The sequence below is a fragment of the Erithacus rubecula genome (assembly GCF_903797595.1).
Source record: "Erithacus rubecula genome assembly, chromosome: 15".
In the NCBI taxonomy this organism is placed as follows: domain Eukaryota; kingdom Metazoa; phylum Chordata; class Aves; order Passeriformes; family Muscicapidae; genus Erithacus; species Erithacus rubecula.
Window position 1 is genome coordinate 615,849 of NC_136667.1, and position 27,356 is coordinate 643,204.

Sequence of the window (27,356 nt, forward strand, 5' to 3'; positions counted from 1 at the left end):
CAGGCTGACCCTGCTGGGATGGGCACGGGGGGCTGGGGACACCCTGACCCTGCTGGGATGGATGCAGGGGGGGCTGGGGACACCCAGACCAGGGCAGGGTGGCAGCAGCTGCTTGTTCAGACTTCACTCTGAGTGCCAAGGTCCCTCTCCCACTCTCACTGCCACTGCATCCAGCAAGAAACTGACTGCATCATCTGCCACTGCTTACCTTAAAACCAAAATGCATGCAAGAAGGTTTTAAGTTGTTCCAAGGAAATTAAATGAGACCAACACTGTGAGCACTTTTTTTTTGTCTGTAATTCCAGCAGATGTGTCTTTGAACAGAAATGCATATTCTCAGATGGATTTATTTAACAAGTTTTTAATCTTTAAATATAGATTTAACACATTTTTACAGGTACATATACAATATAGTTCATTTAAACTTGCAGTCAGAAAATTCTCTACTGTAATTTATACATACACATGAAGAGCCTAGTTCAACAGCATACTCAGGGGAACATACCATGTGTGCAAAGTTTCAAATGTTAAAAACCTCAGACTGTACATTCAGATTTGCAGAACTTACCAACCCCATAAATTAATAAAAGCTTATATTTAAAACTATGGAAGACAAAAAAGATTAAAATCATTGAATATGCAATGTGTGCTATGTTTCAGACAAATATTTACAGTTGTACCTCAAAATGTGCATTGTTACCACAAGAATTGTTACCATCACAAACAGCCCCACCAGGAACTGAAGACACTCCTACTGTCCCAGCTAATTAGTGCACTGTGATTGATTTGAAAGGAGATGAGAGGAACCTTCAGAGGCTGAACACCTCTGCACTGTGACTGCCCTGGCTGAAGGAGCTGCTGGTTTTACTCAGTCCAGACTCAGTTGAGCCCACCCTGAGGGTCACAAGGGTCACCCCAAAAACAGACCCAGAGTGGAGAAATGGCCAGGCAAGCACAGCCAGAGAGCAGCTCCACAATTCCACAATTCCCCCACACAAAAACACTCACAACACAAACCCAGCATGTTTTAACTGAACTTGGGGCTGTGCCTGAGGGCTGGTTCACAAATAAAACTCAGATCATAAAGGTCCCCCTTTAGTCCATGTACAAACATCTCATTTGGCTGGGGCAGAGCAAGCTCACCACTGCATGCACATGTGAACCCTGTTCCCACACACTCAGCTGCTCTTTGCACACATCTGCCTCAAAGTTCAAACCACCTGTACCCACCTATGTTCTACAAAAGCAAATCTAGCCAAAGAAACACTAAATTAAACTATGAGTCTTCAACATTCTTTTTCCTTTCCCAAAAGTTTACTAGATACATTATTGTTAAAGATGCTGAAAAAGTCTCATCACAAGAACATCCTTAGTGCAAACATGGACATTTAGCTTAATTTATGGCACGTGTTCCAAAAGTACATACATGAATGTAAACTTCAACACTTGCTAGATACAGGTTCAGCCCTGGGACACTTGGGGACCCTAAAGTGATTGGTGACAACCCTGAGTTGTCAGTTTGACCTGATCCAGACCTCACTGAAATCAGGAGGCTGCAGTGGGCTGGAGTCAGGCCCTAAGTGCAAAAAGAGGATCTTTAGTGTTATTGCATCCTCACATGTGAGTCAGCCAGATGATGCTCTTACAGAACATTACATTCACATAGCTGAAGCAGAGACTTAAGAAAAATCCACCCATAAAATCAATTAAGCAGGACATAACAGCTTCTTTGTTTGTTTGGTTGGTTTTTTTTCTTTTTGGTTTACCAAAACTCAACTCTTGTTTGCAACTTCAACAGTTGTCAGCTAATAAGTAGGCAAAACCTACTTCCACCTGTAGAGGAAATTTCAAGCATCTAAACAAAGTGTCAGGAAACTGTAGTGTACTTCTCAGATGAAACATGATGTATGTCATGGAAAAACAGCAGGAAAAAAATCAATAAAATCCCATCATTTCCACAGGCAAAAAGAAACAAAGAGCAGAGAATGGCTTCCTTGATGAGCATGAGAAGCTGCTTAGGACCCCAGTCCCACTCAGAGCAGATGGAGCTGGGGAGGTCTGGGAATGTGATGAATTGCACAGGACAACTCCAACTAGTGAGCTAGTTCTCTGTAACACTGAGCTGAAAGTTCCAAAGAGCATCGAAAAGAGGATGCTACAGTTCCCCCTTGACTCAAGGGGAACTAAACTTTCTCGTGTTACACAGGGCAGCATCTATAAAGCAATGGAGAATGATGTTAATATCAAAGCATCTTATTCCAAGAAATACATTGTTCCCTGTAATCAAGTAACATTCGTATCACAGAAAATAACAATGAATGCACTCCTGCACTTCTCCCTAAAAGCTGAACTCCCACTGGCTTCAGTGAGAGCCTTGACTAAGGCAGGAGCACAGGCTTTGACTCATTTCCATCCTCTCTCACTCCATTATCACAGCAAGGCCAGCTGGTACCTCCTCTAGGCTCCTGACTTTGTCAGGCTGGCAATGCTTTCTGCAGTTTCTCAGAGCTGTTCTGGGGCCACAGGTCCTGGGAGAGACCCTGCTGAATGCTTCAGGGGCCAAAAAAAACCAGCAGTGCCCTAAGGGACCCTGCAGAGACACAGCAGCCTGTGGCTGCAGTCACTAAAGTGCTGAGGGGCAGGGAAACAGCTGTGCTGCAGCTGGAAACAGGGACAGGGAAACAGCTGTGCTGCAGCTGAAAACAGAGACAGGGAAACAGCTGTGCTGCAGCTGGAAACAGAGACAGGGCAAACAGCTGTGCTGCAGCTGGACACTGAGGGACACTGCAAACAGCTGTGCTGCAGCTGGAAACAGAGACAGGGCAAACAGCTGTGCTGCAGCTGGAAACAGGGACAGGGCAAACAGCTGTGCTGCAGCTGGAAACAGAGACAGGGCAAACAGCTGTGCTGCAGCTGAAAACAGAGACAGGGAAATAGCTGTGCTGCAGCTGGAAACAGAGACAGGGCAAACAGCTGTGCTGCAGCTGGAAACAGAGACAGGGAAACAGCTGTGCTGCAGCTGGAAACAGAGACAGGGCAAACAGCTGTGCTGCAGCTGGAAACAGAGACAGGGCAAACAGCTGTGCTGCAGCTGGAAACAGAGACAGGGAAACAGCTGTGCTGCAGCTGGAAACAGAGACAGGGCAAACAGCTGTGCTGCAGCTGGAAACAGAGACAGGGCAAACAGCTGTGCTGCAGCTGAAAACAGGGACAGGGCAAACAGCTGTGCTGCAGCTGGAAACAGGGACATTGCAAACAGCTGTGCTGCAGCTGGAAACAGAGACAGGGCAAACAGCTGTGCTGCAGCTGGACACTGAGGGACACTGCAAACAGCTGTGCTGCAGCTGAAAACAGAGACAGGGAAACAGCTGTGCTGCAGCTGGAAACAGGGACACTGCAAACAGCTGTGCTGCAGCTGGAAACAGAGACAGGGAAACAGCTGTGCTGCAGCTGGAAACAGGGACAGGGCAAACAGCTGTGCTGCAGCTGGACACTGAGGGACACTGCAAACAGCTGTGCTGCAGCTGGAAACAGGGACAGGGCAAACAGCTGTGCTGCAGCTGAAAACAGGGACAGGGAAACAGCTGTGCTGCAGCTGGAAACAGGGACAGGGCAAACAGCTGTGCTGCAGCTGGACACTGAGGGACACTGCAAACAGCTGTGCTGCAGCTGGAAACAGAGGCAGGGAAACAGCTGTGCTGCAGCTGGAAACAGGGACACTGCAAAAGCCTCAGCAGCAGTTACATTCTGAGCATTGCTCTTTCTCAGCACAGCTCTCTCCAAATATTTTTCATTTTGAACTCTGCCTATTACCACCTGCAATACAAAATTGTGCCTTCATGCACATTACAAAAATCCACCATGGTTTGCACAGCAGAGAATAAATCTGTCTGGAAGAAAGCAGCAAGGACTAATGTCAGAACTTACAGCTAGAGGCACACCAGAAAGAAAATTCATTTTCAAAATGATCTCCAGGCCAGCCACCTTCCTCCCAGAGAAGCTCATGGCTGATATCCAGGCCAAGATTTACAGGAGGACTGTGGGTTTGTAAAGCTGGAATGGCTGGGGAGTGAAGCACTTAAATACCCCTCTGCTAACTTAGAATGGACAGCAAAAAGATCCCTGTAACTTCATTATGATCTGTATTGGCTCAACACTGGAATAATTAGCAGGAGGGCAGAGGAACAGCCTGTAGCCATGCAGGTACCAGCCATCCTGAGGTGGGCACAGCACAAATCCAAGGAGAAGTGTGAAGGTAAGGAAACTATTTATGCTATTCAGATAAAGGCTTTGGCCTGAAAAAATTCCTGGATTTGTATTAATTCTGCTCTGAAATTCTGTGATTGGACACAGAGTTTTAATTAGGGGACCCTGGAGCTGAGCAATGGGACAGGCACTGCCCCACAAAATGCCAGAGCTGCCTCTCCCCAGCACTGAAGTGACTCCAACCCTCTCCAAGCCCTTGGGGACCCCAGAGGGTTAGTGAGGCTGACACTGCTCACATGCAAACCTGCATTTCTGCACAAGCAGCTGACAATCCTAGAGGGCTCTGCTGCTCCCTCCTGCCCAATCCTCCCTCTGCTCTGCTGGAGCAAGAGCTCCATCTTCTGCAGCAGCAGCACAGAGCCCAGCCCAGAGCATCCCTGAGGAGTCAGTGCTGCAGTGTCACCTGCAGGGTGAAGCCACCAGCCCCAGGGTGACAGAACTGCTGAGTGCAGAAGGACTGCATGGAAATGAATTTTCAGAGTGCAAGTTGGCTGCAAGGACACATTGCTGGGAACCTCCAGGAAACAGCAGGAGAACATCCTACACCATGCCCCAAGGTCTGCTGGAGTGTGGGTAGGATGAGAATCCTCAGGACTGCAGGCATGACCAGAACAGCAAAGGAGACCAGCAGAGCTCAGTGCTGCCAGCCCTGGGACACAGCCCTGGGCAGTGCTGTGCCACTCACTGCAGCCACTGCCTGTGGTTCTCAGTTTGTGCTCAGCAACTTCATGGACCAGGCTGGAGCTGAGTCTCCAGGTTTTTGGGGACATGGCCACTGACAATGCAAACCAGGGTGCAAAGTTTCCCAACACCCTTTTTTGAGATGCATTCCCAGCTGGAAACCCTTCTGCAGAGGGGCTGGGGAAGCTCCACGTGGAGAGAAGATCAAGGGAGCCACAACTGCATCTTGGAAACAGGGTGCCAGCAAACCCTGAACATTGGTTATCAAAAACCACCCCTGACAGAAAATCAGCAAACCTTCAACCTGTGAGATTGGACTGCCCTGCAACAAAGGGGATAAAAATACCTTCCTCTATAGCAAGGATTTCACTGAAATGTACCAAAACACCATCAAGAGCTGACTGGAACTTTATGCCTCTCAGATGGCTTCCTTCACATTCATCAAAATAATAGATTGTGACAGAAAGAAGTGTTTAAAGAGAAATCTCCTTGCAAAATCTGCTTCATGCAGTCATAACTAGTATTTTATTTTTTTTAATGGACTAAGTCTATGTGGGCTTCCTGAGCTGTACCATGTCCAACCCTGGTCTCCCATTTGCAGAGGACAGCATGGTGATGAGGCACACGTGGAGCAGTGACACTGCAGACATGGCAAGGGCAACAGGCTGCTCTTAAGGCATTTTCTTGGGTCATCTCTTATGTTTCCCTGTTCCTATGTACAGCTAGAAAATGAGAAATATGGGCTTGGAGATTCTAAGCCTTTGGCTGAAACCTGGAAACCTGTTCATGATAAACTTGATCTAAGGATGGATTAAGCAGCAGTGAGGCAGCAGTGAGGGCAGGAGTGAGGCAGCAGGGAGGAAGTATTGCCTTTACAGAGCTGGGTCAGGCCACGATGTCTCTTGCAGCAGGAGCAGATTTTTAGGTACCTGCTGTTCACATGGGCTTTGAGTTACAGCAGGGAGGAGCAAAACAGTCACAGGAATCCCTGGTCAGACTCCATCTCTTCTCCCAGGTCTTCTACCCAGTGCTCTTGCAATGAAATCTACATTTTTAAATGTTTGGTTTTAATTTACTAGTGCCTAAAGTCTCAGAAACGTCTCATTGTGTTAGATAAACAATCAGAAAAAGCTTAATTTGCTACTTTTGCAGGCTTTTTGGAATAGCTGCTTGCTTTTCTATTTTTCCAGCAGAGGCAGATGCAGCCAGATTTAGTACATCAAGTGTAATGCAAATGGCTTCAAAGACCTGATTTAAAAATATTGCAATATTTCTGCTAGGTGTGCTGTCAAATACCTGCAACTTTGGCATTCCGAAATCTGCAGTCACCAACTACAATCTGCAGACTGTGCACAGGGACCCAGCCTTCTTTTCTTCTGTTCAGGTTTTTCACCAACCTTGGAATGACAACAGCATTAGGAGCAGAAGCCAACCAAGCCAGCAGCACTTTGGTCAGGCACATCCTGCACAGCCAGGGGTGCAAGCAACCATTTGGTCAAACCATTTTAACAGGGGCTGGCCATGCATTTAAATTTAGGAATTAATTAATTAATTAAAAAGCCTCTAGACAATGGAGAAGAACAGGACTCCCTCTCAAGTCACCCTGCCTGAGATCTCCAGAGATTCCAGCTGAGGAAAACTGAAGGAGCCAGGGGCAATTATTTATCTCATCTCTCTGCTATTTAGACTGGTGGGATGATTTTAGGGTACTGGAAAGAAATTCAAACCAAGATTTAGGCAGCTGGAAATACTCATGGTCATAAGTGACAGCCCTCTGTCTCACCATGCAGTGAAATTTGTGCTAACAAAAAAACTTGGTGTGAGAAATCTGGCTGGCACTGGCTGAAGTCCCCTGGAGTGGTGAAATTCCAGCAAACCTGAGATGCTTTGCACCTGCTTTTGCTAACAACAAACTGAATTTTACAAAATGCAGTGGGCCCAGATGAGCCTTGCAGATCCCTTGCAATTGAAATGTTCTATTTTATCCTATTCTGATTTCCAGTGGACCAAGGTCCAGCAGCCCAGGGGGTGCCCAGGTGATGCTCCCAGGCACCTGGGAAGCAGCTGGGAGCTGGTCTCTTGTGAGCCACAGCTTTGAACACACCAGGAAGAGTCTGAGCCACCCCAGGTCACACTCCTGCAGCTGTCTGAGGGAGGAAATGCTCTGCAGTTACTGTGGCTGCCAATGAGCCCAGAGCTGAGCTGGGATGGGCAAAGGGAACCATCTGAATCCCCATCAGAGCGTGGCAAGAGGGGCTGGGAGGGTGCTGGTAAAACCCAGCTCACACAGACACCCACGGCAGGGCAGCCCTGCCTTTCCCCAGGCCAAGCCAGTGCAGATGGCATCAAGGGCTGGCAGGAGAATGAATCCTCCAGCTCCTGGAATGGTCTAAAGCTCACTCAGGAGTGCAGTGAGTGCATCACCAGGCAAGGGACATTTCAAGGGACTGCCCTGCAGGCTCTCAGAGATAAGGCAAAGCCATCCCAAAATACCTACCACTGTCCCTCACCATCCTCATGCACCAGCTGAATTTCATCCCCGTTTTTCACCAGCAGGTCCTCTGATCCTCTCCTCTTGCAGTCTGCAAGGGCTTTGTACTTTCCTGGAGACTGGCAGAGAGGAAAACTTATCTCATTTAGCTGCATTTTGTGTCATGCAGCTGTGATTTCTGACTGCTGCAGGGAATGTGACAGAGCCCTATCAGCTACCTTAATTAAAATTATTTCAACAACCTTCTCATTCCCCAAGGTGAGCTATGGAAATTCTGAGACAAGGACAAGACCCATGCAAGGTCCAGCAAGGACAGCAGGGCAGGATGCCTGCTCGGGGGTGCCCCACCCCCACCTACCAGCTGGTTCCCCTCCTCCTCCTCGGTGTCCGAGCAGTTGGACAGGTCCTGCTGCCCCGACCACTCCTCCAGCCCCTCGCACATCTCCAGCGACTGGGACATTCCTGGCCAGCCTGCAAGACAGCTGGGGCTCAGGCTGGGAGCCCAGCAGGGCCCGGGGGCGGGGAGGGGGGCTCACCTGGGTGGGCTCTGCCCTGGGGGGAGCCCAGCCCGCTGTCCAGCAGCACGGGGCTGGTGCGCTCCGAGTCGTTCTCCTCCGAGCTGAGGGAGGCTCTCTGCTGCTTCCTGCAGGCAACAGCAACAGAGCCAGCTCAGCTGCATGCACCCCTGGCAGCCCCACCAGCTCTGGGTACATGGGCTCAGAAATAGCACTGCTGGTGCTGTAAAAGAACACCAGCACAATAACACTGCTGGTGCTGTAAAAGAACACCAGCACAATAACACTGCTGGTGCTGTAAAAGAACACCAGCACAATAACACTGCTGGTGCTATAACAGAACACCAGCACAGTAACACTGCTGGTGTTATAACAGAACACCAGCACAGTAACACTGCTGGTGCTAACAGAACACCAGCACAATAACACTGCTGGTACTGTAACAGAACACCAGCACAGTAACACTGCTGGTGCTATAACAGAACACCAGCACAATAACACAGCTGGTGCTGTAACAGAACACCAGCACAATAACACTGCTGGTGCTATAACAGAACACCAGCACAGTAACACTGCTGGTGCTGTAACAGAACACCAGCACAGTAACACTGCTGGTGCTATAACAGAACACCAGCACAATAACACTGCTGGTGTTATAACAGAACACCAGCACAATAACACTGCTGGTACTGTAACAGAACACCAGCACAATAACACTGCTGGTGCTATAACAGAACACCAGCACAATAACACTGCTGGTGTTATAACAGAACACCAGCACAGTAACACTGCTGGTGCTATAACAGAACACCAGCACAGTAACACTGCTGGTACTGTAACAGAACACCAGCACAATAACACTGCTGGTGCTGTAAAAGAACACCAGCACAATAACACTGCTGGTACTGTAACAGAACACCAGCACAGTAACACTGCTGGTGCTGTAAAAGAACACCAGCACAATAACACTGCTGGTGTTATAACAGAACACCAGCACAATAACACTGCTGGTACTGTAACAGAACACCAGCACAGTAACACTGCTGGTACTGTAACAGAACACCAGCACAGTAACACTGCTGGTGCAATAACAGAACACCAGCACAGTAACACTGCTGGTGTTATAATAGAACACCAGCACAATAACACTGCTGGTGCTATAACAGAACACCAGCACAATAACACTGCTGGTGTTATAACAGAACACCAGCACAAAACCACTGCTGGTGCTATAACAGAACACCAGCACAATAACACTGCTGGTGTTATAACAGAACACCAGCACAATAACACTGCTCGTGCTGTAACAGAACACCAGCACAGTAACACTGGGGCAGGGCACCCCCAGGGGGAGGACAGGGCACCCCAAAAGGAGGGCAGGGCACCCAGAGCCCCAGGCTGGCACTCACCTGTCACCCAGCTGGGAGGAGAGTGGGGGCTGCTCCGAGCACGAGCCAGGCTGCTGCTTCTCCACTGCTGGGAGGGCAAACACAGCTGAAAACTCAGCTCCTTACCAGCAACTGTCACACTTGAAGCATTACTTTGAAAATTAGACTTTTTGTACAACCCGATTGATTTCTGTTCAGAGAAAAATAACCTAGGTCTAGAAAAACAGAATCTTGCAAAGAACAGACTTAATTCTGAGTAAAGTGACATGTCAGCACAAATCCAACCCTGAGCATGCTACTGAGGACCACAACATGCTTATGTATCTTGTTGAATTAAACCTGGGACAACAGATGTGAAATAATCCCCAAGGTAATGACAACCAAAAAAAATGTACTTCTGTGATTGATTTCACATGAGCACCCAGTTTTTACTGCTCCAAGTTATGTTATTTCTCTGCAATGTAAGGCCTCACTCCAGCATTTCACTACCAGGCTTCTAAAAATCAATCCTCCAGTGAGAATTAGTGGACTTAATATCAGCAATGTGACAATAGGAAAGCTTCTGCTGCAGAGGGAAAGGCACAGAGAAATTGATTAAATGTACCTTTTATAAGCTCTTGCTGCTTGAACAAAATTTTTCTTATTTCATTCAACCATGCCATCTTCAGATCTACTGTTTGGGCCTGGAAGAAGGGAAAATTGTGTGAATTTTTAATTAAGAGTCATCCATTATAATGTAGGAATAAAATCTCACTTTTCAATGCTGTAATTATCTGAAATCCCCCCTTTCCTCCCAAAGCCACTACTAAATTTTAAACAGTCTTGATCTTTTAAAATTGATGATTCCCATTACACCCAGGCAAGGCACTGTGGAAATTGCAGAGCTGTCACTACAACCACCCAGGAGACATTTTCTTCTCCTGCTCTGTGCCAATGCCATTTTCCTGGAGCACACACCTGTACCACGTACACCTCTTCTCTGCCACTGTACCAGATCTCGAATTTCCTGTGATCTCCTTTCACATTCTCTGTGATTCCAACTGCATTCATCTGCAAATCCAAACCAAACAATTAAACACAATACAAAGCTCCCTCATCCCAGCAATCCAGCAAGTTAAACCCGTGTGCACTGAGTGTTTCATCAATTTTCATTTAAGTAGCAACTGAAATCATTACCTGGCTCATCCCTCCTGACTTTCCATCAGCTGCATTTTGGATAAGCTTTCCAAAACAAATCAGTGGACCTTTGGGAACCTTTCATTGGGAATCAGAAGGACTAACTGGAGCTGCCTCTTTCAGCACAGAATTCCTCTCATATGAAGATTTATAAATACATGACATGTTATTTACCCACATGCATTATTTCTGCCATGTTATCCTTTATTCACTCACTAATTTCCCTGTTTCCCTCTGTCAGTGATCTTTCAAACCCATTTGTGAAGCCCTTAGCTCCTTCAGGAGTTTGAGTCAATGCCTTTTGACCCCTGACCATCCCTGCAGTGGATGAATTTAGAAGAACTAACCTTTCTTCCCAAAAGGAGGGTTAATTTTTGGGATACAGGCTGAGCTGCCCCCAGGCTGGCTTCCAGCACACGTGCAGGCAGGAAGCTGAATGCTCATTATCATCTCACTCATTATCACTGACACTTGGGAGAGTTTGGATGGAAAAAGGCCCAAATCCCTCAGGATCTGCACAATGGGACCCACCTGAGCCAAGCTCAAACCACCAATAGAGACAAGAAACTTCAGACACAGGAGAGCTCTGAGCTCCCCCTGCAGAGCCATAAAGCTGAAAACTGCTGTAACAGCTGACACCACATGAGCCACCCTCTCCTCAAAGCAGGGCTTGCTGGCAATTATCCACTGATTAAAGGATGGCCAAAAGCAGCTCAAGTGTCCCACCTGCATGCTTTGGAACAGATGTAATAATAAAGGTATCATCTATCATAAATTATTCACACAGATTGGATTAGACAAATCCACTCCAAACACAAACAAAACCTTAGAAACAACATCTGTTCAACACTGCTGCTCCTCCTTGGTGATGTGTGTGTGCCCAGAGCTTTTGGCCTGAAAGACTTGGATGATTTGCAGAAGAAGTGCCATGGACAAATGTTCTGTTCCAGCTGTTTCATATCTTAGTGCCCCTTTCCAGGGACACAAACAGCCCCAGGGAGCAGGAACAAGCTGCTCTCAACATCACAAACATTTAGGCTGGAAAAGATCCCTGAGAGCATGGAGTTCAACCCTTCCCCCAGCACTGACCTGTCCCCAGGTGCCACATCCACAGGGCTTTCAATCCCTCCAGGGCAGGGGAGCCTGTCCTGGGCACTGTGCCAGTGCTGCCCACTCCTCAATCCAAGCTGAGCCCCCTGGCACAACTTGAGGCCATTTTCCCTTTAGACAGTTGGGTGAGGCTGCATTTTGATTTTATAAAAATTCAAAATTGATGAAAGCTGTTGGAAGGGCACCTCATCCAGCCACTGCAATCCCTAGCTCTCTGCATCCTGTTTACCTTGGCAATTTATAGAGGCTGCTACAAAACTGCCCAGGCAGCCAGACATTAGAAATTTCAGATGATCTACTGTGATGATGCAAAGAACAAGTGCCAGGAAGAGACAGATTTAAGGTCTGTTCATTCAGGTTAGTGGATTTTAAAATTCCATTTCCTCCCCCTGGCCAGGATTTACTGTCAGCTGTGGGATCTCTGCAGTGCAGACCAAGCTGGGCTGGTGCAAAGCTCTGGGATGTTCATCTGCAGCAGGCAGATTCACCTGGCCCTGCAGTCACCTGCACCCCAGAGCATCCCAGCTGAACAGGTATTCACTGCTCACCTCACAAGGATGCAGAATATCATCCTCAGGGATTCTTTAGTTTGTTTTAAGGATGATCTGTTACACAGCATCTACCCAACAGCTCATTTCAATCCTCAATCCCCCTAAAAACATTGCTGCAAAGAAAAACCATTTCCTGATACTTAGGGACATGGTTTAGTGCTGGCTCAACAGCTGGACTCATCTTGGAGGTCTTATCAATGTCTGCAATTACAACTCAAATCAATGTGCAGCTCCAGAAACAGGATTTTGCCCTCAGGACAGCAATGCTCAGACCATGTGTGCAGATGTAATCCTGCCTCTGTGTGTTAATGGACACATTGCCTGCTCTCCTGAGAGCAGCATTTTCTCCTCTGAGCTGCATTTCCCCTGCCACTCCTCAGTCCTTCCAAGAGCATGTGTGGCAACACAAGCCCTGCAGGGGGAACAAGCTCTCCAGAAAACAAATGATGCTGTTTGGGGAAAACACTGGGTACCAAAGCACACAGCCTGAGGCTTGCTTTTATTTCAGCACTTGTAGTGTGCACAGGGCTGAGCAGACTCTCTGCTGTCACCTTGTTTTCCGACTGCTCATGGCAAACCCCTCCCCACTGAGAGCAGGGACCTGCTCTGCCTCCCAGTTCTCATGTTTTTCCAATCTAAGACATTCCCCCATGGGTTTTCATTTTTCAAGAAAAGGCAGAGCACTGAGGAAAAAAATGCTGGTCTGGAACTGCTCATCACACACAGAATGCCAGAAGGTCTCTGTTAGAGCAGCACTTGGGGAATTTTACTGATGTTAGCATTTACAGGGTTGGGACAGTTGTTTGCATCCCACATATTTTGCCATGGGCTACCCCTGTCATCTGATAATTGTCCTTTTAGCTGCAGCTGGAGCCTCCAAAGCAGAGAGGAGTGGGGAGGAAGAGGAGTTAACCCTGCAGCCTCCTGTGGGTGGAAAACAGGGCTCAGGAGCAGCTGGGCTGGGCAAGACACAGAACCCCCCCATGGGCTCAGGCAGCCCTGGAACAGGAGCTGGAGCAGGGCAGCACTGCAGCACCCTGACACTGGCACAGCTCCATCTCCCTGGCACAGCCCCATCTCCCTGGCACAGCCCCATCTCCCTGGCACTGGCACAGCCCCATCTCCCTGGCACAGCCCCATCTCCCTGGCACTGGCACAGCTCCATCTCCCTGGCACAGCCCCATCTCCCTGGCACTGGCACAGCCCCATCTCCCTGGCACAGCTCCATCTCCCTGGCACTGGCACAGCTCCATCTCCCTGGCACAGCCCCATCTCCCTGGCACTGGCACAGCCCCATCTCCCTGGCACAGCTCCATCTCCCTGGCACTGGCACAGCTCCATCTCCCTGGCACAGCCCCATCTCCCTGGCACTGGCACAGCTCCATCTCCCTGGCACAGCTCCATTTCCCTGGCACTGGCACAGCTCCATCTCCCTGGCACTGGCACAGCCCTGGGGTTCTCAGAGTTCAGCCAAAACCAGCTTTCCATGGACAGGGCAGCACAGCCTCAGCAGCAGAACCAAGCCAGGACAGCACAGAAAATCCCTCTGGCTCTGCAGAATTGCTGCTCTGCAATACACACTGCTGTGTAAAACCCCTAAAAACAAAAATCACACCCCTTACTTTCAGGAAGTGCTTAAAGCTGTAAGATGAGGTTTTGTCATATCCATCCCCGTGCTCCTCTCTCTTCTTGCAGAAGACCAAGGCTTTCTCATAGAGGAACAGGTGCCTCTGCATGGGCTTGAACCTGGCCAGATCCTTCATTTTTGTTGGCCCTTTTCGGTGTCCTGTCCAAACACTGAAAGATCCCTGCATCAACACCTTCCCCAGCTCACTCAGGTCACCCTGGGACAGCGTGGCAAATAAAAAAAGAAAGAAAAACATCAATTCAAATGTGAGGGGACTCTGCAAACAATGATGGGACATGGGGCAGCTCTGCTCCAAGGCACGTCCCTCTAAGAATAGATTTCCTGGAAGGATCAGAGGACCCTGTGGGAGTGAGGAGCTGGTGCCAGGGGAGGACAGGCTCATGCAGGCTGCAGCTGGGCCAGGCAGTCAGAAACTGGGAGAACTAAAGAACAGAAAACCATCCAGCCCCTGTGCAGGAGCACATCAAGGGCTCTGGCTGCTTCAGTGGGACAGAGAAGTGAGACTTGAGCCTGAACTGAGGTGTCAGGGGATGGAACTCTCCAGGAGCCCAGGCCTGGGATCAGCAGCTTCCCTGAAACCCTAGGAAAGAACAACCCCAATGGGAAAGGTTCAAAACCAACCTCAGGGAGTTGTTTGTTAAATGGGAAATGCTGTGAAAACAGCCCAGGTGAGTTATTGGGTCAGCCACAAGGTGGCAAGTGTGGCACTGTGCAGCTCTGGATAATCCCAAAGCCCTGAAATCAGAGGGAGCAATGTCACCTGGCAGGTGACAGCCCTGATCTGGGCTCACACATTCTGGGCACCCCAGTGCCCCCCCAGCCCCTGCAAGGGCTGTCCCTGCTCAGATCCACTCACATCATATCCTGTGATTGAAATCTGATGCATGGAGTCATTGACTGACTTCAGCAAGTCCAGCATTGCAACCAGAGCCTCCTGGAGCTCCTGAACTCCATCACAGCTTGTGCTGTACTTTAGCAGCTCCTGAAAATAGAAACAGAAGAGCACGTGTTAGCACTTGAACAAAGCAGATTTTTCCACCTTGCCCAAAGTTTCCAGTGCCCAGAAGTGACCTACACTGAGTTTCTTTTTTCATGTCACTGGAGAACAGGCTCCCTCTAAAGCACAGTCAGTATGGGGTGTGGAACAGCTCAATAAGGGATGGCCTATTTTAATGTATTTCTTTAAGGATGTGTCAGCAGAGAGCAGCATCACATTCTTCTGATTCCTCTGTCTGTGTTTTCCTGCTTGCTAAGATCTGGCAAACAAGGCTCAGACTTTTCATCAGCTGCCAGTGCCCTCAAATGAGCTTGCAGCAGATGACTGTCTTCAGACTGGCAGACACAAGGAACAGAATTTATAAAATCCAGAGCCTTCAAGTCAGTAAATGGAAGACAGAACTCATTTCCAATCTCCTGTGCCCACACACAGCTGCATGTATTTCCATTCAAGAGGCCAGAAGGTGGTTCAGGAGCTACTACCAAGTGTTATTCAAAATAAGAATAACTGCACTGCCCTGCCTGAGATGGGAGAATAAATGCATTAAATATTAAAGGTGCTATCAACACCTGAGGAGAAGAGATGCAACAATAGATTTCATTCATCAGATTCTCATGATCATCTCTGGCTCAGTTTTCTCATAAGTACTTCTGTAATTTTGCATCTCTGAACAGATTCAAAGAGTCTTTCCTTTAAAAATGGCCTGTTAAAGCACTTGTTCCTTTTTCAAGTGTGTGAACATTCATCTTCACTGAAAGTCACTTCAGGAGAGGCCAAGATAAGCAATATGTCATCCAAAGCTTGGTGCTGATTTACAGGTGAGCTTTAATTGAAAAATGAAACAAATCTAATCCATCAGCTGATGCCCTTTGAAAGCAGAACATGAAATACCTTCAGAAGCAGCTGGTACTTTGTCAGGCGCTGCACTGGCTTGAGCAGATAGGAATCCAGCCCCAGTTTGTGCTCTAATTTTCTTTGGCATTCCTGGAACACAGAACTCAGCCTCAGTAAGTTTTGCAGCATCTGTAAGCAGCTATTCCAACAGCATGGCCATGGGCTTGGATGGCTTCAAAGGCTCCATGTCAAAGGGTTGGATGGTGCCCACAACTACAGAAATATTGTGACAACATGGAAATAACACAGCCAGTGGATCTGCCTCGTGCTCCTGGGGCACAGGAAATGCCAACATCCTTTTTTATGTGCAATTGGTGCTTGGTTTTACACACAACACCAAATAAAATGCAGAACTGTGGGCTGCTGGGGAGGGGTTTAGAATGAGGAGTGTCCCACGGTGGGGCCTGTGTGGGTAGGAGCAGCTCACCTGGTGTCTTGGGTTACAGCACTAGATGTAACCAGCAATGGGAATTCTGTCCCCATCTGCTGACCCTGGTGGGGCAGTGACCCTGATCTCCTGGCACACATTATCTGCTCATGGGCCACCTTTAAACCAGCTGGGCAATCATCCTTATCTTTCCCATGACCCACCCTTCATCCAGGAGCTATCACCTGTTAATGGGCCATTGTTTAAAACTGGGTGTGGCAGTGACTCTTACCCCTGTGGGAGATATCTCCTGTTAATGGGACATTGTTTAGAACTGGGTGGGGCAGAGATTCTTATCTCCTGTTAATGGGCCACTGCTTAAAATTGGGTGGGACTTTGCTCTTTATCTACATGGCACGTATTCTCTGCTAATGGGCCATCTTTAAACCAGCTGGGCAATCATCTTTATCTTCCCACAGCCCATCCTCCCTCCAGCAGATATCTCCTATTCATGGCCAGTGAGTCCCAGTGCATGGCTGATAAAATTCCATCATCCCACTGGGAGATGCTCCAGCCAGGGCAGGAGCCAAGCCTTTCCTACCCAGAGAAAAACTGAGATTTTGGACACCAGAGCACCTTTCCCACTGGATTCCAGAGGAAAGCCAGACCCTTCCACATCATCCCTGGAGCTTCAGAGGAAACTGCACCTTCTCCAGGAGCACTGCTCCAGCTGAGCCACATCTGCCCCTGCAGGAGGATGCAGCACCATGGAATGGGACTGTGCCACCACCCTGACTGACTGACTGTGCCAGCTTGGATTCTGACTCTGGCAGGGTTGGGATTGTTCTGTGTAATACTGTATTTCTATTTTAATTTTCCTAGTAAAGAACTGTTATTCCTAATTCCCATATCTTTTCCTGAGAGCCCCTTAATTTTAAAATTATAATAATTTGGAGGGAGGGGGTTTACATTCTCCATTTCAAAGAGAAGCTTTTGCCTGTATTGGCAGACACCTGTCCTTCAAACCAGGACACCTGGACAGGAGCAGCTCACCTGGAAGAAGGAGCTCTCAGAGCACTGCCTCCACAGGGACTCAGAGCGGGGTTTGTTCTGGCAGTACTTCTCATACATCTGGAAATCCTCCCTCTGCAAAGCAAGCCAAGAGGCAGGTCACCCCCAGGGGCCCAATCCTGCCTCATTTGGGCAGCAAAGGAGCCAACACCAGACTGGGAGGGCTTTTGTCTCATTCATGTCTGAAAGTGACAGATTTGGGGTGAATAAAACACAGCTGGGGGTCACAGGTGTGGTCAGTACAGCTGCTCTGCCCCATCTCTGCTGGTTCTGAGGGTCAGGAGCCTCTCACTCAGCATAACTGAGGTGTTAAGGAGTGTGACAAACCAGCAGAAACACTGACCTTCCAATCTCCTTTATACATGAAAGTTATTCACCCACCCTGTCTAGAAAACAGCATCCCACTCTCTCGGGTGCTCCCAGGCAGTTCTCCAAACTGTGCAGGAAAATTCTGCAAGAGATGGGAGAGGGGACAAAACCACAGCAGTGAGCAGGGTGAGGTCTGGCACCCAGCATGGCAAGGGAGCAGTCTGGGAGCAGAGCAGCACCATACTTGTTGTGGAAGTCGTAGATCTCGGGCATGTTTCCAAAGAGAACATCCTTCCTGTTCCTCAGCACGGGGGGCAGCAGGATGAGCATGGCAGGATTGTCCATCTCAGCTCTGTAGCCCTGCCAGATGGAAAAGGATCATCACTCAGCTGCCACCTCCCCAAAGGCAGGTGGAAAGGGGACACGAGCACACTTTCAATGTGATCTCTGTTTCTCAGTGCAATATTCCTTTTATTCCAGTTTTTGGTCTCTAAATCCTTCTCTTTCAGGCCCTGGGCACACGGGGCTGTGGTCCAGAAGGGGATGGTGTGGGACAGCTCCCGTGGGGCTGGCAGCACTGCAGAGATTCCCAATCCTCCACAGGCAGAGCAGCCTGACCACAGGAACACTTGTGTGGGGAGAGCAGGGCACTGAGCAGTGGCAGTGTGTGTGCAGCTCCACACAGAACCACTGCAGGAGCTGAGCTACAAACAGAGACAGAGACCAAACCCTGCATCAGGCCTTTGGGCCCCTGAACAGTGCTGAGCACGCAGGTCTTACTCCCCTCAATGATTCAGGAACTCTGGGCTCTGCCTGCCCCTTGAAATCCTGGGCTCCCAAACTAGGGAGGAGCGGGAAGGGACAACACTGAAATTCAAATTGTTGAGTGGAACTAGGAAACAATGTAAAGCTCCCTGAAGTAACAGCCCATCACTGCACCAAGAATGGCAAATTTGCACTGCAGTGCAAGGAAAAGGCACAGGCAGAGCTCAGCACCATCAGTGCAAAGAGGCCCCAAAAATGCCACAGGTCAGGCTGGCCCTGCTGCTCAGCAAGGACTGAACTGAACTGAGAATTTTTAACATGAGCAGCAGAAGTGTGTTCAATATGTACAGCACATCTCCTCTGGCTTTCCAAACTAATCTCTCACACTCACTGTGGCTGAATCAATATTCCCCATACTAAGCAGGCATTTTGTACTTGATTAAAGATGCAACAGATGATAAGTATCTGGAAAATTAGTCATTTTTGTTTAAGGCCAGCAAGCAGGCTTCCCTCTTTAAAGGAAATGCTGCTTTCAGAAAACTGAAGTTTATGTGTCCGTTTTTCTCCATCTAGACTCGGTGTGCACAGCAATAAATCTGTGTACCTGCCAACTGCTTCATCACTGAGAGTGTGCTTTAACAAAAAACCCAATCAGGGCAGGGAAATTACCTGTACCTACCTGCAGTCCAACAGATTTATACCCTGCTTGCCCCTGGGTGAGAGAATGTGAGGGGGTGAGATATTTAGCAACCAACTTGGTTTGGCCATCAGCAAGAGTTATTTTGGAATAAAGTAGTAATGTCTAAAATGACAGTGTGAGAAATCATTATCTGCTTTCTAAAGCAATGTGCTTCATACAGTCACAAACTGCACAGTATGGAGACAGAACTCTCCCAAGGATTAAACACAAGCTGCTTCCTTTTGTCTCCTAAAGGTAAAGGAAATGAGGGAGCCATAAAAAAAAATCAGCTTTTTGTATATTTTACAGGCTCTGCTAAGGCTAATTACCAGTGCTTTGTGTACAAACAGAAGGATTCTCCCTCACTGGAGATGAAAAGCTCATCCTGACACCAGCTGTTCCTGCAGATGCCTCCAACAAAGAAAACCTAAGGAGCAAACTGGAGCATTTATGGCTAGGCTGGGACCTGACAGTCTGGTGGAAGCTCAGCTTGAGAGAGGGGCAGTGCCCTTTGCACAAGCCACCAGGGACCAGCAAAGAGCAGCCTGGAGAAGGAGCCTGCAGCAGGCACTCACCGTCAGAACAGTGAACAGCTCCTCCACATACACTCGCTCTGTCTCGATTAGCTCGTTTATCACATGGCTGAAACGGGAACAAAAGAGAGAAGTGCCTTAATTTCACACCTACAAAAGCCCCACAGGTGATCAGTGCAGTTCAAGGAGCCCAAAACACTGTGTGATGTCATTAATAATGCTGTGTGATGTCATTAATAACGCCCTGTGATGTCATTAATAATGCCCTGTGATGTCATTAATAATGCCCTGTGATGTCATTAATAGCATCCTGTGATGTCATTAATAAGTGATGTCATTAATGTGTGATGGCATTAATAACACCCTGTGATGTCATTAATGTGTGATGTCATTAATAATGTCCTGTGATGTCATTAATAACACCCTGTGATGTCATTAATCTGTGATGTCATTAATAACGCCCTGTGATGTCATTAATAAGTGATGTCATTAATAACACAGTGTGATGTCATTAATAACGCCATGTGATGTCATTAATAATGCTGTGTGATGTCATTAATAACGCCCTGTGATGTCATTAATCTGTGATGTCATTAATAACACCCTGTGATGTCATTAATCTGTGATGTCATTAATAATGCCCTGTGATGTCATTAATAACGCCCTGTGATGTCATTAATAAGTGATGTCATTAATGTGTGATGTCATTAATAACGCCCTGTGATGTCATTAATAAGTGATGTCATTAATGTTTGATGTCATTAATAACACCCTGTGATGCCATTAATGTGTGATGTCATTAATAACGCCCTGTGATGCCATTAATAACGCCCTGTGATGCCATTAATCTGTGATGTCATTAATCTGTGATGTCATTAATCTGTGATGCCATTAATAACGCCCTGTGATGCCATTAATAAGCAAAAGGTAAAAGCACACGAGGTGGTGCCCGGGCAGGCTGGGGGAGCGCAGGGATGGGGCCAGGAAGGGCTTTGGGCAGTTCCCAGCACTGGGTGGTGTGGGTGGGCCGAGTGCTCACCCTTTCAGGGTCTCCAAGCTGTCATCACTGTCTGCAATGAGGTACTGCAGGGAATTCCTCTTCTCCTGGTAGTCGTGCATGACTTCGATCTGCAGGAGGAACGGCAGCAGCTGCAGAGGAGCAGCCCAGCCCTGGTGCCAGGCAGGAACCTGGGCAAGGATGGAAGTGCCTCCCACAGGCTCCTGGGCACTGACCCCTCACAGGCAGCCAAATGCTCCCAGCAGTTACCCTGCTACACAGCACCTGCAAGTGCTGCTGCCATCATCCATGGGCCAGAGGACAGCTTCCACAGGGGGAGGACCTGTGGATGGGGACAGCTCCTAACACACACCTCTGCTATGTAAGGAATAAGCTCAGGGAATAGCAGAGGAAATCAGTGTCCAGATATTGGAAAATCAATCCAAGATAGAGCTCAGGGGTTGGACTAATCCAACCAAACCTTATGGATGTAAAAGGTTTGCCTTTGCTTGATTTCTTTTAAAAGGAAAAAGAAAATAACTTTATCATCTCCAAATCCAAAGTACATTCAATCTTTAGAGCAGCTTCAGTTTTCCAGTGTATAAAACTAACTCAGGTTTCATGAATAATTCTTACCTTGCGAGAACTTGGAGTTTTTCTTGAAGTTTTCTTCCCAGGGAGAGAGAGATCAAATGAAAATTTCAAACTGGAATTAAAATCTACACCTTGAAAAAAAGCAGAATTACATAATGTACATCTATAGTGAAGGAGATTCTGCAGAAAGAAACTAATAAATCAGGAAGAGAAATGGGGTACACTTTAAGAATAAATAATAAGCTAGCTAGCACTAATAGCAAACTGACAAAATAAAGAATATTTATCCCAAACAATGCTGATTCCACACAGCACGTCACAGGGTCATGAAGGCCAGAAAGTACAAATATTTAGAAAAAACAAAATGCCCACTAAGAGAACACAGCAATAAAACCCAACAAAGTCTCAGAAGCCTGAGCATATGATAACAGCAAAAACAACAAAAGCAAATAAACCAGAAAAAAGAACATCCCCTGCTAGGACATGGCTTTAAAGTCCTTTTATGAATGTAGGGCAGGATGCTCAGCTGCAATCAAGTGTTTCTCCAGATGGATTGGTACTGTCAGGTGGGCAGCAGTGACTCTGCCAGCCTGCAGGGCCACTCTGCACAGCTCACTGCACTGAGACCTCAGGGGGGGACACATTTACTCTCCCCACCCACAAAAAATGGTTTCAAAATTAGAACCACATTTCTCAGACAGGTTTCAAATCCAGGGCAAAGATAAAAGAGGAGGCACCCATCCTCAGAAAGAGGAGGAAGGGAGGGAAAGGGGCACAGAAACACAAGAGAGAGGAGCAGAGGAGGAAAGTGATGTGCTCAGAGCTGGTTTGGATCCAAGCCCCACACAAACCCATCCAGTCAAAGCTCTCCCAGCAGAGCTCAGCATGTGCCTTTGACACTGCCCATCACACCTGCAGCCTGCAGCAGTTTGATGTTTGATATCAAACAGACTTCATTAAACAGCTCTCCTGTCATGATCCATCCAAAGAGGAGCCTTTTGTCTTTGCCACATTGATCATTTCAGGCAGCATTAAGGGGGATACCTGTGCTGTGCAGGTGACTGGGTGCCTCTGCTGGAAAACCTGTCCCATAAAGGCATGAAATAAATCCAGCTGAGTGATGATGATCTCCCAACACCCCACAGAGCTGGCCATCCATTCACCCCACTCTTTAGGTCAGTAATTTGCCTTTAACCCTTTCCTCTTTCTAGAAAGCTGGAAAAGCTGTGCTAGGTAAAATGGGCAATGCCCTAGTTTAAACACTCAGAGCTGTTTTACTGATGGAGGAAAGGGCTGCTGTGCTTTAGAGAGGGTGGCATCAGCCTGGGAAGAGGAAATCTGGGATTTATTTGCTGCACTGGCTGCATCTTGAGTAGTTTAATTTCCCTCATTGCATCCAGCTTCATTCCACCCCTCCACTTGGCTATTTACATTTCTCAGTCCCTGAACTGAAGCTGCTTTGGTGCTGTTAGACACCTGCTACAACTCACCACAACCAATATCTGTTAATTCAGCATAAAAACCTTGTGCTAAAACACAAATGTTTAATTGCTTTTATGTTGTCAGATGGCTGAATTTAATATTCTGACATAATTTAACAAGTCCCTGGTTGAAAATATACAGATGCTACTTTGAAATCTCTTAACTCTGCCTGATACACTCAGGGCTGCAAAGGATGAAAAGTTGAATATTATCATTTAAACTAACATGGTGCCACATCCCATTACCAAAACTAAGGCAGAACATCCAGTGACCTCAGTTCAGCAAGAATTTGTTCATTTATGGTCTTTAATTATTCCACAACTGGGATTTAAGGAAGACATCCTGAGGAATCTAAAGCAGTTTGATTCCAGCTAATTTCTGTTCATGAGATTTGAGCTCCTCATCTCTCCAAACTCCTTTGCAAACATCAGTCTAACTATATGTCACTTCCAGAGAACAGGCAAGCTAATAAATTTATAAGCCCTGCCCTTTTTTCCCTGCAGTATTAATTCACCAGTTCCCAGCCCAGCAGGATGCCAGAAAAGCAGGACTGGAGCTGTGCAGTACTTCCAGCTCTTTTTCACTGAGTAGGAAGTGGAAATAAATAACAAGCAACCAGCTTCATCCTTCCCACAGGTATGAGAACACAGACACAAATATTGGAATTAATAAATCACCTGATATGTATTTAACACAACCCAATAACTCTATCTGCCAGCAAGGTTTAGTTGGCTTCTCAACACCATCCTAAGCTTTACTCTTCCTGCCTCAAAGCAGAATTAGCAGCTGAAAACACCATAAGTGCACAACCCTTTACCATGTTTAGGAGAGAATAAGGGTGACTTGGATCTGGGAGGGGTCTCAGGCCGAGGAGGCACCAGCTGGACGGGCCTGACGTGTTTGTCCAGCAGCTTCTTGAAGCAGGACTGGCGGCTCTGGAACAGGCTGCGAACGTTCTCCAGCTTCACCTGCACAGCCTGCACCTGGCACTGCAGGGACAGCAAGCACATCACACAGGGAACTGCACTCAGGGCAGGGGCCTCCAACAGTGGCAGCTGTCTTGGGCTGATGTGGCCAGCAATGGGAATTGTGTCCCATCTGTTAAACCAGGGGGGGCAGTGACCCTGATCTCCTGGCACACATTATCTGCTCATGGGCCACCTTTAAACCAGCTGGGCAATCATCTTTATCTCCCCCATGACCCACCCTTCATCCAGGAGCTATCACCTGTTAATGGGCCATTGTTTAGAACTGGGTGTGGCAGAGATTCTTATCCCTGTGGGAGATATCTCCTGTTAATGGGCCATTGTTTAAACTGGGTGTGGCAGTGATCTTTATCTCCTGGCACACATTATCTGCTAATGGGCCATCTTTAAACCAGCTGGGCAATCATCTTTAGCTCCTGGAGGGAGGATGGGGTGTGGGAAGATATCTCCTGTTCATGGCCAGTGAGTCCCAGTGCATGGCTGATAAAATTCCATCATCCCACTGGGAGATGCTCCAGCCAGGGCAGGAGCCAAGCCTTTCCTACCCAGATAAAAACTGAGATTTTGGACACCAAGGGACCTTCTTTCCCCTGGATTCCAGAGGAAAACCAGACCTTTCCACATCATCCCTGGAGCTTCAGAGGAAACTGCACCTTCTCCAGGAGCACTGCTCCAGCTGAGCCACATCTGCCCCTGCAGGAGGATGCAGCACCATGGAATGGGACTGTGCCACCACCCTGACTGACTGACCGTGTCAGCTTGGATTCTGACTCTGGCAGGGTTGGGATTGTTCTGTGTAATACTGCATTGCTATTTTAATTTTCCTAGTAAAGAACTGTTATTCCTAATTCCCATATCTCTGCCTGAGAACCCCTTAATTTTAAAATTATAATAATTTGGAGGGAGGGGGTTTACATTCTCCATTTCAAAGAGAAGCTTTTGCCTGTATTGGCAGACACCTGTCCTTCAAACCAGGACAACAGCACTGCCACAGGTCCAACTCTGCTTTTCACTTGTGTGACCAGGAACTGGAGCCTTGCTTACCTTCAATTCAGGCGTTAAGACTGACTCAAAATCATAGTACAGGGCTTGGGGATCACAGTTCAAGTAGGCTGAAGAGCTTTCAAGAAATCTCTCTATGTCCTGGAGAGCTTTCTGAGCACCTTCCTTAGACTGGCACTTGTCCATCTGCTGGTTGGCGAGCAGGTAGGCACCTTCATCACAGCACTGCAGAGCCTGGGGACAGCATGGGGACAGGGACCTCAGTGCCACCTCCATGCCAGGAGGCTCTCCTGAGGAGCATCCCTGACTGCATCTGCACACAGCTGAGCATTCCCCAAAATCCCCCAGCACTCACTATGCTTCAAGTACAAAGCACAAAAGCCACATTTTTCCTCTGTAAGGTAAGTGCAGTCCTCAACATACCCAGGCAAGTTGTTCCTGAACCTGGCTGAAATCAGTGGTGCACCTGATTTTGGAATGCACCAGTGCACAGCTGATCCCAGTGACCAGCAGGTGCTTATTTCTCCAGCTGGGAAGGCTGCAGTGGGCACTGTGGGGCTTACAGGGAGGCTGGCAGGTTTCCTGGGGCTCACTGCAGCCCTGGACTGGGGGTGCAGAGGGTGAGAAGATGCTCCAGCCAACACCAAGAGTCTCTCCAGTGCTGTGAACAGCAAGGCAGCCAGGGATAGCAGGATCCTGCTGTGCTCCAGCACAGCCCCAGGTACCAGCCAGGCCTGAAGGAGCCCAGCACAGACCCTTGTTCTGCAGCTGAGAGGCACCAAGGAACTGCCTGTCCCTATAGAGCAGCACCATGCTGAAGTGGAGCACACAGAGAGGAAAAAGAGCTCCCCAAAACAGGGAAATGGAACAGGGTCAAAATTCACTGTTTCTCCTAATTGGCCTCAAGCACATTACAGCCATGTGCCTTCTGGCCTAATAAGTGTGAATTTCCCTAAATGAATATTTGATGCTGATTAAGATATCAAGGAGTGTTGGGGCCACATGACTCCACTTCCATGCTAGCACACAGCAGCTGTGCCTATCCACCAATCTGTCACCTTATTTTACACCCAGCTTTGCTCACTCTTAATAAATCACTCAGAAAAAAGTGCTGGGGTTTATGTGAAAGCATTACCTCTGTCACACTGGGCATGGAAAACCCCCAAGTCAATTAATGCATGGATGCAGCAGAAGTTGGTGTTCTGTAGAGATGCCCAGCTCTTTCTGCAGTGCTCACAGCACCGCTGTGTCCTGCCCAGCTAGGGGAGGGGTGTGGAACTCCTCTGTACCATGGCCTGCTGCAGCAATGTGCACACTGCAGCTAAGCAGAGGGGTGACCCCAGGGGGAGCTACCCATCCCTGTCCCAGAGTGTGGGTACCTGCTGGAGGCGGGTGTGCAGCTGCAAGGTGCTCTGCAGGTGTGCCTGCCTGCTGCTGATGCCGTCCAGCAGCAGGTCGCCGTGGTGCCGCAGCTCGTTGCACTGCTGGCAGATCAGGTTCAGGGCGTAGTGGTGGTTGGCTGCCAGCTGGTGCCCGTGCAGGATCACCACCTGAGCCTTGCCTATCAGCTCCTGCAGGCAGAGGGACAGGGCACACTCACAGAAATGGCAGCACAGCTGCTCTCCCACCTTTCAGGGACACCCGGGGTGATGGAGGTGCCATTAGGAGTGGCACAGGATAAAAGGTACCCCCACCATCTGGGAACACAAACCTCTGCTATCCATAAAGAGGATGAAGAATAAAACAGCATTTCAGCAGACTAGCAATACTGAGTGGCTGCTGGCAATGCATCACTGCCCCCTCCAGGCACTGCACCCCAACTAAACTGCAGCTGAGGTCCAGGTCAGGCCCACTGTGCTCCCAAGCAAAGGCAATTGAGTAGTTCAGCTTTATGTGATGCCAAGAACACAACATCTCCTCTGCACACCTCAGTGTAATGGCCATGGCTTCTCCAGGGCTGGCTTCCCACTGGCCATGGTTTTCTGATCCTCCTCCCTCTCTCCATAAACACTTCTTCCAGCAAGCCTCAGACCTCCCTTAGGATTTCTCTGCTGACCCTGGCCCATGTGCCCAGCACATCCCTTTGCAAAGGTCACCTCCTCAGCTGGGCTTCTGTGAATCATTTCACTTCACTCTTCTTTCCCCTACATCTAGTCTTCACCCATATGTTATGTTCAAGTCACAGACACGTCAGAATACAACTTTTTTTTTGTAATTCCATGTGCCTGGTAACAAGTTTCTGCCTATTAGCATAGCTAAAGCACTTAAAATATAAATAATTCTTCTCCCAGCTCATTAAATCCCACGCCTCCCCCACGTTCAGACATTTATCTGTTCCGGATTTTCACGGTGGCTCAGCAATTTATTTTAACTCTGATAATTAAATACCCTGTTTCTGGCTTTCTGAGTGATCCCAGCATGGCTGCTCAGAGCAGAGACATAGAACTGATCCTTTCCTGCAGCCCTTACCAGCAAATTACACCAGAACCAGGCGATTCCAGCAAACACCTCCTGCCACAAACACAGAATGTGGCTCCTGTGTTCCATCAGTGCTGCTTCTGTGCAAGACCAGCTCACCTGAGCCAAGCCATCCAAATGCTCCAAGTCCTTGAGCCTCTGCTTCACCTGGGGGACACTGTCACCAGTGTCAGGCAGCTCTGCCTGCTGACCCATTAAAAACTCAATGGCATTCTTGACCTAGACACAGAGAAGAAGACTGCTGCAAAAGGGGACAAGGCACAGGCAGGAAATCACTGTGAGCCCAACACTAATCACACTTGAGCTAAGATTGCTAAATCCAATATTACAACCAGTGTCTAAGAACTAATTTCTGAATTCAAAGATGCTTCCATCA

The 27,356-nt window shown here is 48.1% G+C and overlaps 1 protein-coding gene across 3 annotated transcripts in view; it reads right to left on the reverse strand.

The window, feature by feature from the left end:
* Positions 1–342: 342 nt before the first annotated feature.
* MCF2 (MCF.2 cell line derived transforming sequence) overlaps positions 343–27,356 on the reverse strand; it is a 52,543-nt gene continuing 25,529 nt past the window's right edge. The window contains exons 10-30 of one of the 3 annotated variants that reach the window (XM_079319355.1): positions 27,080–27,199; positions 25,882–26,073; positions 24,545–24,736; positions 23,332–23,503; positions 21,075–21,163; positions 20,481–20,569; positions 19,484–19,550; positions 17,709–17,824; positions 17,537–17,606; positions 17,138–17,230; positions 15,715–15,807; positions 14,683–14,808; positions 13,801–14,022; positions 10,299–10,391; positions 9,946–10,024; positions 9,363–9,429; positions 7,975–8,081; positions 7,797–7,909; positions 7,445–7,557; positions 6,244–6,344; positions 343–2,214 (exon numbers count right to left, since the gene is read on the reverse strand). In XM_079319355.1, coding sequence (XP_079175481.1) covers positions 2,174–2,214; positions 6,244–6,344; positions 7,445–7,557; positions 7,797–7,909; positions 7,975–8,081; positions 9,363–9,429; positions 9,946–10,024; positions 10,299–10,391; positions 13,801–14,022; positions 14,683–14,808; positions 15,715–15,807; positions 17,138–17,230; positions 17,537–17,606; positions 17,709–17,824; positions 19,484–19,550; positions 20,481–20,569; positions 21,075–21,163; positions 23,332–23,503; positions 24,545–24,736; positions 25,882–26,073; positions 27,080–27,199 — 2,355 coding nt within the window. In that variant the 3' untranslated portion in view covers positions 343–2,173. Of the gene's footprint in view, positions 2,215–5,451; positions 5,993–6,243; positions 6,345–7,444; positions 7,558–7,796; positions 7,910–7,974; positions 8,082–9,362; positions 9,430–9,945; positions 10,025–10,298; positions 10,392–13,800; positions 14,023–14,682; positions 14,809–15,714; positions 15,808–17,137; positions 17,231–17,536; positions 17,607–17,708; positions 17,825–19,483; positions 19,551–20,480; positions 20,570–21,074; positions 21,164–23,331; positions 23,504–24,544; positions 24,737–25,881; positions 26,074–27,079; positions 27,200–27,356 lie in introns of those variants that run through there. The other 2 variants (XM_079319356.1, XM_079319354.1) reach the window with 2 other exon arrangements.